Source organism: Microcaecilia unicolor, chromosome 2 (assembly GCF_901765095.1).
Source record: "Microcaecilia unicolor chromosome 2, aMicUni1.1, whole genome shotgun sequence".
NCBI lineage: Eukaryota > Metazoa > Chordata > Amphibia > Gymnophiona > Siphonopidae > Microcaecilia > Microcaecilia unicolor.
Window position 1 is genome coordinate 491,964,219 of NC_044032.1, and position 13,263 is coordinate 491,977,481.

The 13,263-nt window shown below is 46.1% G+C and overlaps 1 protein-coding gene across 1 annotated transcript in view; it reads left to right on the forward strand.

Annotated features, from left to right (window-relative positions):
* The window catches only part of HTT (huntingtin), a 990,576-nt gene that overhangs the window by 62,890 nt on the left and 914,423 nt on the right, over positions 1-13,263 (forward strand). Inside the window, exon 6 of the mRNA XM_030191138.1 lies at positions 4,066-4,204. Coding sequence (XP_030046998.1) covers positions 4,066-4,204 — 139 coding nt within the window. The remainder of the gene's footprint in view (positions 1-4,065; positions 4,205-13,263) is intronic.

Genomic DNA, 13,263 nt, shown 5'->3' on the forward strand with positions numbered 1-13,263 from the left:
ATCCATTCCAATTATTTGGGGTTGCTGCCCACCATGGAAGTCATCTAGGTCAATACAACCTCAAAATGTGTTTTATTGAACTTCCGCATTGTTCAACCTAAGGCCACTGTAGTTCATGATATATAAAAAGCTATTATTCTTGGTCTCAAAGAGACCTGGCTTCGCAAGGGAGAGGAAGCCCTCCTCTCTCCATGTCACCTATCTGGATACTCCATGCTTTCTGCCTCTAGACCATCAATGAAGGAAAGGGGGGTAGCCTTCATTTATCATAACTGTCTTCCAATTTCTGATTTACCTCATGAAACGCCATCATCTTAGAACAATTTAATTTTGCTTTAATTACTATTGTATTAGTATTGCAAACAAATAAGATAAATATTTTAAAATGTTAAATCTCTGTGTTGGTGTGAATCGAAGGGGAAATTATAACATCTAACCGTGATTATATTAATATCTTTTGTATTACTGTAACTGTTAAATTGTAATGTAATTACGTCACCACTAGGAGGTTTTACACTTAGTTGTTAGTCTAGTGGAGAGCAAATGAAGGGACACAGGATCAAATCCCACTGTAGCTCTTTTATTTATTTTTGTAGATGTGATCCCTCCAGGAACAGAAAAATGCCTGCTGTACCTGAATGTCCATCACTTCAATAGTCTTCAGGCTTACAGGTGGCTTGTATCTTTAGGTACAGTAAGTATTTTTCTGTTCCTGGAGGGATCTTCAGGAAAAAAAAAAGTTGTTAGTGGGATTTGAACCTACTACTAATTATGTTTCAACATTTTTATTGATGATAAACATATAAAATCACTACAGACAGTACCTGGCATAAACAAATTTGCCACCATCAAAAATTGCAAAATAGAAATACAATGTTAAAGTTCATCATCAACCAGTTTAACATTTTCTGCCTTCCCCCCTACCCCACCCCTCTTCCCTGTGCCTATAAGATCACCCTAATATTCATAATGTACCATAAACAAATATGCAGTCCCTTAACTACCTATCAAGTCCTTCAACGAACTGCATACAAACTACCTGCCTCCATTCAGTCGAGTCCTAGCCTCCCCCTTCCCCCCACATCCCAACCTTCCCTACCCCAGTGCAATGCTCAATAAAGCCGGACACCTACAATTACCTATTCCAAGGTAGTTTATTCAGAATTTGACTATGTGCCCTTGGCGATATTATATTAAGGTATGCTCCCCATACCGCTAGAAACCTCTGCTGCCTTCCCGGTGACAAACCCGCACCCCTAGTTTCCCTCAGCATTAATTCATGCAGCTTATTTCTCCAGTGCCAGAAGGAGGGAGGGTGATCTTGTATCCAATAGATAAATATGCATTTCTATCTACTACTAATTATTTCTGTAGCACTACTAGACGTATGCAGCGATGTACACATTATATGTAGGTGCTTTCTCTGTCCCTAGAGGGCTCACAATCTAATTTTTTTTTGTACCTAGGGCAGTGGAGGGTTATGTGACTTGCCCAAGGTCACAAGGAGCTGCAGTGGAAATTGAACCCAGGTTGCCAGGTTCAAAGTCTGCTGCACTAACCATTAGGCCATTTCTCCTCCAAGGCCTGTCCCTTGGCTTACAGTCCACTACACTAACAGCTATGATGCTACTCTGACCTGCTTGTTTCTGTGTTCAGAATAGCCATACTACCTGCAGCTGACATAAAACCCGATTTTCCATTCCAGTTCCTCTTTCAGGGGAGTGGAAGAAGAACAGCAACCACTGGGGGATTATGGAGATGTCATCCCTTAATACCTCCAGTTGTCAGCTGCTCAATCAGAGAACCTTTTTTTTTTTAAAATGTGGATGTGAAGAAACAATTCTAGATAAAGTCCTTTTGAGACATGATTGTGTTTTCCCATTCTAAAATTGCAGTTGGACGTCCTACTTTTGGGCCCGCCCTAGTCCGACCCAGAACACTCCCACAACACACCCTGTTGCTAGTTGGACTTTCCAAAATCATGATTTGGATGTTTTTAGCAGAGGGATGTTTTTTAGGCATTTTGAGGCCTCCATCTGCTTTGAAAATTAGCATCATAATGTATAACGAGAGATTGGAGAAGAATGCAATCTTATTATTTCACAAGCTAACTCACAAATAGAAAAATAAATCACGGGTGTTTAAAGTGGAGTGGAGGAGTGGCCTAGTGGTTAGGGTGGTGGACTTTGGTCCTCGGGAACTGAGGAACTGAGTTCGATTCCCGGCACAGGCAGCTCCTTGTGACTCTGGGCAAGTCACTTAACCCTCCATTGCCCCATGTAAGCCGCATTGAGCCTGCAATGAGTGGGAAAGCGCGGGGTACAAATGTAACAAAAAAAAAAAAAAAAAAGTTGAACTGAAAAAAACCTTGAGAAATAGTGTAAACAGAGTGCAACAGTGATAATGTGCTTCACTATGAATTGACAAATACAGTTTCACTACTCTGTCACTACAATGTGCTAATTAAGTTGAATTGACTTTTAACTGAAGTTTATGTATCCAGGAAGTTTCCAAATGAAATTTAATTATTCAAATTTAACTAATAAAATTTATTACGCTCATTGTAGGTTCCTTATTGAACCAAAAAATACAGCAATCATTTCTCAAATAGCCTTATTTGTTACGGGATAGTGAGTCACAATACCAAATGATATGGTTTTTACTGGGAACAGATTTCGGTGAAGATTATACTGGGAAATGCTAATTAAGTAAAAAGATTTAAAAAAAAAAAACTGGAGAGATTGGTGTAGGTCTAATATATTGACAAGGACTTGACACTCCCCCCCTTGGACAGCAACGGACCCAACAGTCAAACCCTCCTGCATTTTGACTCGTTTCTCTCCCCCCCAATTGACTCATCCAGGAGTTACCCTAGTATTCTAGTGGAGCAGGGCAAGAGCAGTCCCCCTTTGCTCCTACCTACTTTCTGCCAGGTTTCTAAATACTACTAATAATCATTTCTATAGTTCTGTACACAGTATATGCGCCTGTGACCCTTTACAGTAGTCTGGTAGATGATTCCTAATGGTCGTACCATGCAGCTACCACACAGTATTAGGTACAATTTTGAACCCTGGTTGCTAGTGGGGTGGGAGTGGGTGCCGCTCATGGCCTGCTCCAATAGACTGCCACGGAAACCCCTGAGTTCAGTGGAGAGGGGTTGGGGTGTGCTGTTTTCTTTTTTTTCGAGGGGGGCTTGATTGTTTGGTGTGCTGCTATCTAGAGTGGATCAGATTGGGGAGGGAAGGAGGGAGTATGGTGTGGTAACAGTCTGCTACATTCACGCCTACACAGGTGGCATAGATGGATGCATTCTATTTGCTGAGCCTTGTGATGTGGGCTCGTGCAGTAAAGGCAGCGGAGATGTTGCGTTTACCAAACTGGCTTTGCACTTACTGCACCTTAAGCTTTCTACTTAAGGTTCAGTAAATGCAAAAACTTACCACAGTTTAGTAAGCATGTCTCATAATGTTGTAGAGAATATAAACCGAGGGATCACCGCAAGGATACTTATGTGTGAAGTAAATGATGCTTTGGCCTGTTCCCATCCTTGCAGTGTCCCATTTTGTGATAACAATGGTTCACAACCTTTCTTCCGTTGTGACACACCTGATACATGGTGTTTACAATTGTGACACACTGAACACTACTGTTCATATCTGAACAAAACATCCCTTATATATCATTCATTTATTGCTGAAAGTGATGCAAAGAAAGTAGGTGACTGCAGGGAGGAGAAGATTAGATTTGCAACATTTCCAGTTGGGGCTGGTGGCAGCAATGAGTATTGTGGGTAACGGAGAAGCAGAAAAGACCACTTATGCGGATTTCAAGTACCTGATTCCTTGCTGTGTTCTCCCCAGCCCGCAGTCACACATGGTTGTTAAGGAAAGCAAGGGCTTTCTGTCTGTCACATTTTTGATGATGCACCTCTCAGCTATTGGTGACACACAAGTGTGTCCTGACACACTGGTTGAGAACCACTGTGCTACAATAACATAAGTGCTTGTATCAGATAACTTCTGAACTGACCTGTCTTAGTTGATACGATAATTTATTTTATAGGCCGTACCTTGTGAATTTGATACCCTGCCTGACCCGAATATGCAAACGACATGAAGAACCAGTACAAGAGACCTTGGCTGCTGCAATACCAAAAATCATGGCTGCTTTTGGCAATTTTGCAAATGACAATGAAATTAAGGTACTAGTGAAACATTTAAATGTGTTTTTGGAACCACTTTTTCTAGCATATCACCTTAAAATGTCATAGTGAACACTGAAAACATCAGCCCTCTTACAAGAGTGTTATTGGTGTAACAGCAATAAAGCAATGTATTCTGCAAGTAAGGATGACTCTTATTCATGAAAACGAAGTTAGTAACTGACTTAGTAGCTGCCTAATTCCTTAACTTTTTCATGGTAGACAGTATTTCGGTAGTCTACCTTCCAAAGGATGGATAAAAAAGATGCACATGTGCTTTTCAGGACACCCAAAGCAAGGACTAATGTAATCTGGGCATCAGTTTTTTCAGGACATATACAAATTCTGCACTAGTATATTTTGATAGTGTACATTAATGAAATACCTTTTCCTTTTACTGTCTCTCCTTATAGTGAATCCTCATTTTCCCTTTGAAACGCGGAGGGGCGTGAGAAATACTATAAGAGGTGGTGTGTGGATATATTTTAATAGTACGTTTCCAAATATAAATAATAACATGCGTAAATATGGAATTAAAAAGTGAATATTAAGCACATACAAACAGTGTACAGTCAGTAAATCTTGAATGAATTATGCACAAATATGTGATTATGCATCCAATTTCAAAGTGCTTAGAAACTTACCAAAAACGTACATGTACCTATATGAGAAGGAGGTTTTTGAGTCCCCCATTAGTTGGATCTGTAAGCAAAACCTGAAACTCGGAGCATGTTTCAATGAGCATATGGCCAAGTACAGTTTAAGAAAGTGGCACAAAAAGCTTAAAGAATTTGTTACCCACAGCAGCATGTATCCTCAGAGCAGCACACTGTTTGTGTTTAATATTTACTTTTTAATTCCATATTTTTGAATGTTTATTTATATTTTGAAGAATACTATTCATCTTATCATTTTATGATTCATTTAAATATTAAGAGAAAACTTTTAATGTATTTTGTTTTTAATTTTATTTGTTTCTGAATTGGCAGTTTACAAAGGCTGCATCAGGGGCTAAAGATGAAATGTGGCCACATTGGGCACCTTGCACAATACTGTCAGTCCATTTTATATATTGTACCACTGAGTACTGACATTAAAGAGGTTTATGCTTAACACAAGCATAGCCATCCAATACACTAAATTTTGGAGTTCTCACTAATGGTGGAATGTAAAGAACGTCCCTTTTTCCCTGATGTTCACATTATTTTGCTGGCCAGCTCTACATCCTGAGGTGTTTCTCAGCTGGGATTGGAAGGCTGATGCCAGGGCCACAATAAAACAGCAAATAAACAAAAACAAACAACAAAAAATAAACACTTCCTTCATTGGTCCCCTTTTTTTTGCCTTTATATTTAAAAGTAAAGGGTGATATTTTTGATGAAGCATTTTAAGCTGAAATTGATTTTGTTAAGTACTTAAGGAAGTATTGACAAGTTGGGAATTCTTCTTTAAAGTAACACAATAGACTAAACTATAAGGACTATAATTGGAGCCACACATCCTCTCATAGCCCTATGGAGGAGTGGCCTAGTGGTTAGGGTGGTGGACTTTGGTCCTGGGGAACTGAGGAACTGAGTTTGATTCCCACTTCAGGCACAGGCAGCTCCTTGTGACTCTGGGCAAGTCACTTAACCCTCCATTGCCCCAGGTACAAATAAGTACCTGTATACAATATGTAAGCCGCATTGAGCCTGCCATGAGTGGGAAAGCGCGGGGTACAAATGTAACAAAAAAATAAAATAATGCCTGTTCAAGATGCCAAAACTCTTATGCAAGGGTAAACAAGCAAAATTATTACAGTTTGACCTGACAGCTGCTTTTGATACAGTACATCATGACCTATTAGGCTGAGTGAAATAGGAATTTCTAGAATTGTTTTTAATTGGTTTAGCGAACTTTTGATTGTTAGGTGGGATCAAGTGAAAATGAAGGACAAATTTTCTTCCTTCTAGAATCATACTAGTGGAGTCCCACAGGGCTTCCCTCTTTTCCAGATACTGGTCAACATGTATATGAGTTCCATAGGACAGGAGTTAAAGGATTTAGGAGCATAAGTTTACTCATGTGCTGACAGTGTCTGTCTTATTAATACCTATGTCGACAGCTATGAGTCAGACAATGGGTCAAGTTAATGGATGTCTGTTGAGGGTTGAAAACTGGTGGTTTTTTTTAAATTATTTATAATTTTCTAATTTTACAATCACATAACATGAGTGCAAAAGCAGTAATTGAATTTTACAAAAAACAGAAAAAGAAATATAAATCTAGGAGGTATAACCTCCTCTAGGTAAATACTTTGAAAACTAGTGTTTTAATGCACTTTTTGAAATTAAATAGAAATCTTAAATTAACTTCCGCAAGCTCATTTTTTCAGTTCTATCTGTACTCTGGGATGAATTCCATCCGGTCCAGGAGATTTGCTACTCTTAAGTTTGTAGAACTGCCCCATTACATCCTCCAGGTTTATTGGGGGGGGGGGGGGGGGGGATGTCCTTTTTGGAGAGAAGGTGTAGGAGCTCGTTGACCTCATAAATAAAAAAGCACACTGATACCATCGACACTGTCTCTCAGCATGTGCCTTCTGCATCCTGCTTATCCAGAAGGTTTTTGGGCAAGTCGAAGTGGGATCCCTATTGCTCACAGAGACGTAGGTACACTCCTTCTCATCCTCCTCAGCAAGCTAAGTCCCAGCGAGCTCGTTCTTGTTAACAGCGTGCACCTAAGACCCATCTGGCTCCCCAGTCAAAACGGGGGATGAATTTTTGACTGGTTTCAACAGAGCACAGCCGCAGTAACGGTGACCTTCCCAGACGATCTAACGGTGTGTGTATGGGGGGGGGGGGGGGGGGTGATTTGTTTTCCAAAATGTGGCCCCTTGTAACCATCGACTGGTGGGTTCTTCAAATAGTCTCTCAGTTATGGCTTACACTGGTGTCAAAGACCACCAAATTGCCCTCCGAGTGCATCTTCAGCCCTTATCACAAGGAGATACTTGCAGAGGAACTCTCTGCCCTTCTAAAGGTCCATGCAGTCTAGCCCATTTCACTAGAGGACGAGGGGAAGGTGTTCTGTTCCAGGTACCTTCTTGTCCCAAAGAATACAGAAGGGATGCATCCCATCACAGACATAAAGGCCCTGAACAAATTCCTGGTCAAAGAAAAGTTCAGAATGGTTACCATGGGCACCCTTCACCCAATGGTTCAGGCTCAAGATTGGCTATTCTCTCTGGATTTAAAGGATGCGTACACTCATATCCTGATCCCGGTCACAGGTGGTATCCCAGATTTAAACTGGGAACACCTCACTTTCAGTACCGCATATTGCATTTTGGCCTCGTATCAGCTCCCAGGGTTTTCACCAGATGTCTAGTAGTAGTTGCAGCGTCACTATGCAGACTGGAAGTCCATATGTTTCCCTACCTAGATAATTGGCTGGTGAAAAACATGTCAAAGGATGGTGCTTTAGGAGTCCATGTGGAGAACTATTCGGGTGCTAGAGCTACTAGGCTTGTTTTAAACTACCCCAAGTCCAACTGCATGCTGGACAGGGCTCACCATTTCTCCCCAATGATCAGCAAACCCTAACGCCAGCTCGGACCTGGCGTAGGGTTTGCCACGGCCAGCGACCCAAATTATGGCGTGCTGGCCGCTGATCATTGGGGAGGAATATCTAATGCCCTGTTTAGCATGCATTTGCATGCTATTTGCGCAAAGAGCCCTTGAGCGCGTTGTTTCATGCGCTCGAGGGCTCTAATCATGGGGCGGTAGCAAATGCCGGCGCTAGTATGGCGCTAACAGCCACTAGCACCGGCGTTTTCTTTTGATCATCTGGGCCTAGTTACTCCCAACTCTAGGTCATTTATAAATATGTTAAAAAGCAGCGGTCCCAGTACAGACCCCTGGGGAACCCCACTAACTACCCTTCTCCATTGAGAATACTGACCATTTAACCCTACTCTCTGTTTTCTATCTTTTAACCTGTTTTTAATCCACAATAGAACACTACCTCCTATCCTATGACTCTCCAATTTCCTCTGGAGTCTTTCATGAGGTACTTTGTCAAACGCCTTCTGGAAATCCAGATACACAATATCAACAGGCTCCCCTTTATCCACATGTTTGTTCACCCCTTCAAAGAAATGTAGTAGATTGGTGAGGCAAGATTTCCCTTCACTAAATCCATGTTGACTTTGTCTCATTAATCCATGTTTTTGAATATGCTCTGTAATTTTGTTCTTAATAAGCTGTCTATAGGAATGTTTACTTTTTTACCTTTTTAGGCACCAGAGTGATATATTTATGATCCAGAGATGGGCCATCTGTATTCTGTGTAACCCTATCTTTGTATCTCTGAATGGTGTGAATTCATTACATCATCTGTAGCTTATGGTATAAACTGAAATCACTTTGTACATTAGTCAGGATAATCTAGCAGGGACTAGGTCCCTGCTGGTATTCCTCCTTGTTAGCAAGTAATGCAAATCTAAAATAAATTGTTAATTCGCTGACCAGTAGTGATTGGATTTAGATTGAATTAGAAATGCTATTTCCACACTACTTAGTAGCTTCATTGCATACCCCCTAATCCTAGTATTTTTGGAGAGAGCAAACAAGTGATTCACATTTACTTGTTTCACTCTACTCAGTATTTTATAGATTCAGCTTCAGTAGTTGGAGAACAGGACCAGTGCCGCGCAGACTTTTACAGTCTGTGTCCCGATGGTGGCTAGAGAGATTTGGAAGGACTGGAGTGGGCTTCGATGACAGTGGTCTGTACTCTGAAAATGACAAAGACTAATCAGGATCAACTATGCATATGTAGTATCATGTCAAACATATAAATGGCGAGTGACCGTACTCACCCGCAAATGCACAGTAGAGACTTTCCTCTCTGTCCCGCCCCTGCGTCAATACGTGATGACGGGGCGGGACAGAGAGGGAAACTGCGCGAAGGGGGAGGGAACTGCCGACGTTGCTACCGCTCCCCCTACCCGGCCTGAGCACTCTCTTCAGTTTTGAACTTACATCGCCAACACTCAGCAGGCAGATCAGCTGAGCTCCCGTCGGCCTTCCTTCCCTGCCTGTTTCCCGCCCTTGCCGACGTTACATGACACGAGGGCGGGACACAGGCAGAGAAAGAAGGCCGACGGGAGCTCTGCTGATCTGCGTGCTGCGTTTCGGCGACGTAAGTTCAATAGCGAAGAGAGGGCCCTGGCTGGGTGGAGGGGGGAGCGGCGAGGGGAGAGGGCCTTGGAAAAACCCCATACTAGCCTGTTTTAACGGGCTCAACGGCTAGTCATACCATATGCTATGAGTTTATCTTGTTGGGCAGACTGGATGTACGACCATACAGGTCTGTACCTGCCATCATTTACTATGTTACTATGTCTTGTGTTGTAGCATACTATATTGTAATACTAGTAAAAAAGGCCCGTTTCTGACACAAATGAAACGGGCGCTAGCAAGGTTTTCCTCGGAGTGTGTATGTTCTCCGAGGACAAGCAGGCTGCTTGTTCTCACTGATAGGGTGACGTCCACGGCAGCCCCTCCAATCGGAATCTTCACTAGCAAAGGCCTTTGCTAGTCCTCGCGCGCCCATGTGCACCGCGCATGCGCGGCTTTCTTCCCGCCCGAAACCGGCTCGTGCCGGCCAGTCTTCTTTTGTTCGCGCTCGGTACGGTCGTGTTTACGCCGTTCGCGCCCCGAAAGTCGATCTCGCGCGTCTTTTTTAGGACTTCGCTACGAAAAAAAAAAAAAAACATTCGGAAGGAGACCTTTTCGGTCTGTTCCCCTTCCTATATTTCTAGTTTTTGCCCCGTTATGTTTTCTTTCATCGTCGGGGTAAGCCCCTTGGAGGCCTCGGTTCGAAGTTTTTCTTCCCCTCTTTTGTGGTGCCATCTTCGCCATTACGAGTTTTGATCTCGCCGGCGCGATTTTTCCACACATGACATCGAAGTCTCCCAGTGGCTTCAAGAAGTGCACCCAGTGCGCCCGGGTAATCTCGCTCACTGATAGGCACGCGTCGTGTCTGGGGGCTGGGCACCGCCCGCAGGCCTGTAGTCTGTGCTCTCTTTTACAAAAGCGGACTCAGGTAGCGAGATTGGCCCAGTGGAACGTTTTGTTCTCGGGCTCTTCGTTGGCATCGGCACCGGGAGTATCGAGTGCATCGACGTCGCCAGCGTCCAGACCTTCATCCTCGGCCGCGATTGCATCGAGTGCATCGAGGCATCGACCCTCTGCATCGGGGCTGAGACATCGGAAGGCTGCGTCGGTGGTACCGGGACCTCCTCGTCTGCTGATGTCGTCGGACGGTGGTGCTTCGTCTGGAGTGCAGGTGAGGGCTGTCCATTCCCCTGCTGGTGGCGGTGAGCCTTCGGGTGGGTCTCCCCCTACCCTGAGGGCTCCTGCGGTACAGCCCCCCCCCCCCCCCCCCCCCGAGACCGACCTTCGGCCTCGGCCCCAAGGAAGTGACGGTTGGATTCTACGTCCTCCTCGTTGGTGCCGGGAAGCTCCGGTGACATGCTTCGTCCCAAGTAGTCGAAGAAGCATCGACACCGGTCCCCTTCCCGTGTCGGCACCGAGAGCTCTGGGTCGCCGAGGGAGTCGGCACCCAGTAGGCATCGGCACCGAGAGGACCGCTCACCCTCTGTTCAAGAGGTGTCGATGCGCTCCACTATGGACAGCCCGGAACAGCCTCCACGCCCGGAACAGACTCTGACATCGACACCTGCATCGGCTTCCATGTCTTTCTCCACAGCCGCTCTGCACGAGAGTCTCCGGGCCGTTCTTCCAGAGATCCTGGGAGAGCTGTTGCGCCCTTCCCCTCCGGTACCGGGGGTGCTTGCGCCACCGGTACCGTCGAGTGAGGCACCGGCTGGCCCCTTGCCCGGGGTGAGGTCTCCGGCATCGGTGCCGCTTGCGGTACCGACTGCGGTAGCCTCCCAGGAAGGCTCCCCGACGACGTCGGCGGAGGGAGCTTCGCCAGTGCGGGCGAGGGAGTCTACCTCTCGACGCTCCCACCGTGGCCGTGGTTCCACGGAGTCGAGCCGGGCACGGCTTCAGACACAGGTCCGCGAACTTGTGTCTGATACCGACGGTGAGGCCTCGTGGGAGGAGGAGGAGGACATCAGATATTTCTCCGACGAGGAGTCTGATGGCCTACCTTCTGATCCCACTCCCTCTCCTGAAAGGCAGCTTTCTCCTCCTGAGAGTCTGTCTTTCGCTTTCTTTGTCCGGGAGATGTCTACGGCCATCCCCTTCCCGGTGGTTGTGGAGGACGAGCCCAGGTCTGAAATGTTTGAGCTCCTGGACTATCCTTCTCCACCTAAGGAAGCGTCCACAGTACCCATGCATCATGTCCTAAAAAAGACATTGCTGGCGAACTGGACCAAGCCACTAAGTAATCCCCACATTCCCAAGAAGATCGAGTCCCAGTACCGGATCCATGGGGACCCAGAGCTGATGCGCCCTCAGTTGCCTCACGACTGGAGTTGTGGATTTGGCCCTAAAGAAGGCTAAGAGTTCTAGGGAGCATGCTTCGGTGCCCCCGGGCAAGGACTCTAGAACCTTAGACTCCTTTGGGAGGAAGGCCTACCATTCCTTTATGCTCGTGGCCAAAATTCAGTCTTACCAGCTCTACATGAGCATACACATGCGGAACAATGTGCGGCAGTTGGCGGGCTTGGTGGACAAGCTCCCCCCTGAGCAAGCCAAGCCATTTCAGGAGGTGGTCAGGCAGCTGAAAGCGTGCAGAAAATTCCTGGCCAGAGGGGTGTATGACACTTTTGATGTTGCATCCAGGGCCGCTGCTCAAGGTGTGGTGATGCGCAGACTCTCATGGCTGCGTGCCTCCGACCTGGAGAATAGGCTCCAGCAGCGGATTGCGGACTCGCCTTGCCGTGCGGATAACATTTTTGGAGAAAAAGTCGAGCAGGTGGTAGAGCAGCTCCACCAGCGGGATACCGCTTTCGACAAGTTCTCCCGCCGGCAGCCTTCAGCTTCTACCTCTACAGGTAGACGATTTTTTGGGGAAAGGAGGACTGTTCCCTACTCTTCTGGTAAGCGTAGGTACAATCCTCCTTCTCGACAGCCTGCGGCCCAGGCTAAGCCCCAGCGCGCTCGCTCTCGTCAGCAGCGTGCGCCTCAGCAAGGCCCCTCGGATCCCCAGCAAAAGCAAGGGACGAGCTTTTGACTGGCTCCAGCAGAGCATAGCCGACATCCAAGTGTCAGTGCCGGGCGACCTGCCAGTCTGAGGGAGGTTGAAAGTTTTTCACCAAAGGTGGCCTCTCATAACCTACGATCAGTGGGTTCTCCAAATAGTCCGGCAAGGATACACCCTCAATTTGGCCTCAAAACCTCCAAATTGTCCACCGGGAGCTCAGTCTTACAGCTTCCAGCACAAGCAGGTACTTGCAGAGGAACTCTCCGCCCTTCTCAGCGCCAATGCGGTCGAGCCCGTGCCATCCGGGCAGGAAGGGCTGGGATTCTAGTCCAGGTACTTCCTTGTGGAAAAGAAAACAGGGGGGATGCGTCCCATCCTAGACCTAAGGGCACTGAACAAATATCTGGTCAAAGAAAAGTTCAGGATGCTTTCCCTGGGCACCCTTCTCCCCATGATTCAGGAAAACGATTGGCTATGCTCTCTGGACTTGAAGGACGCCTACACACACATCCCGATACTGCCAGCTCACAGACAGTATCTGCGATTTCAGCTGGGCACACGTCACTTCCAGTACTGTGTGCTACCCTTTGGGCTCGCCTCTGCGCCCAGAGTGTTCACGAAGTGCTTGGCTGTAGTAGCAGCGGCACTTCGCAGACTGGGGGTACACGTGTTCCCATATCTCGACGATTGGCTGGTGAAGAACACATCCGAGGCAGGAGCTCTACAGTCCATGCAGATGACTATTCGCCTCCTGGAGCTACTGGGGTTTGTGATAAATTATCCGAAGTCCCACCTTCTCCCAGTGCAGAAACTCGAATTCATAGGAGCTCTGCTGAACTCTCGGACGGCTCGCGCCTATCTCCCAGAGACGAGAGCCAACAACTTGTTGTCCCTCGTCT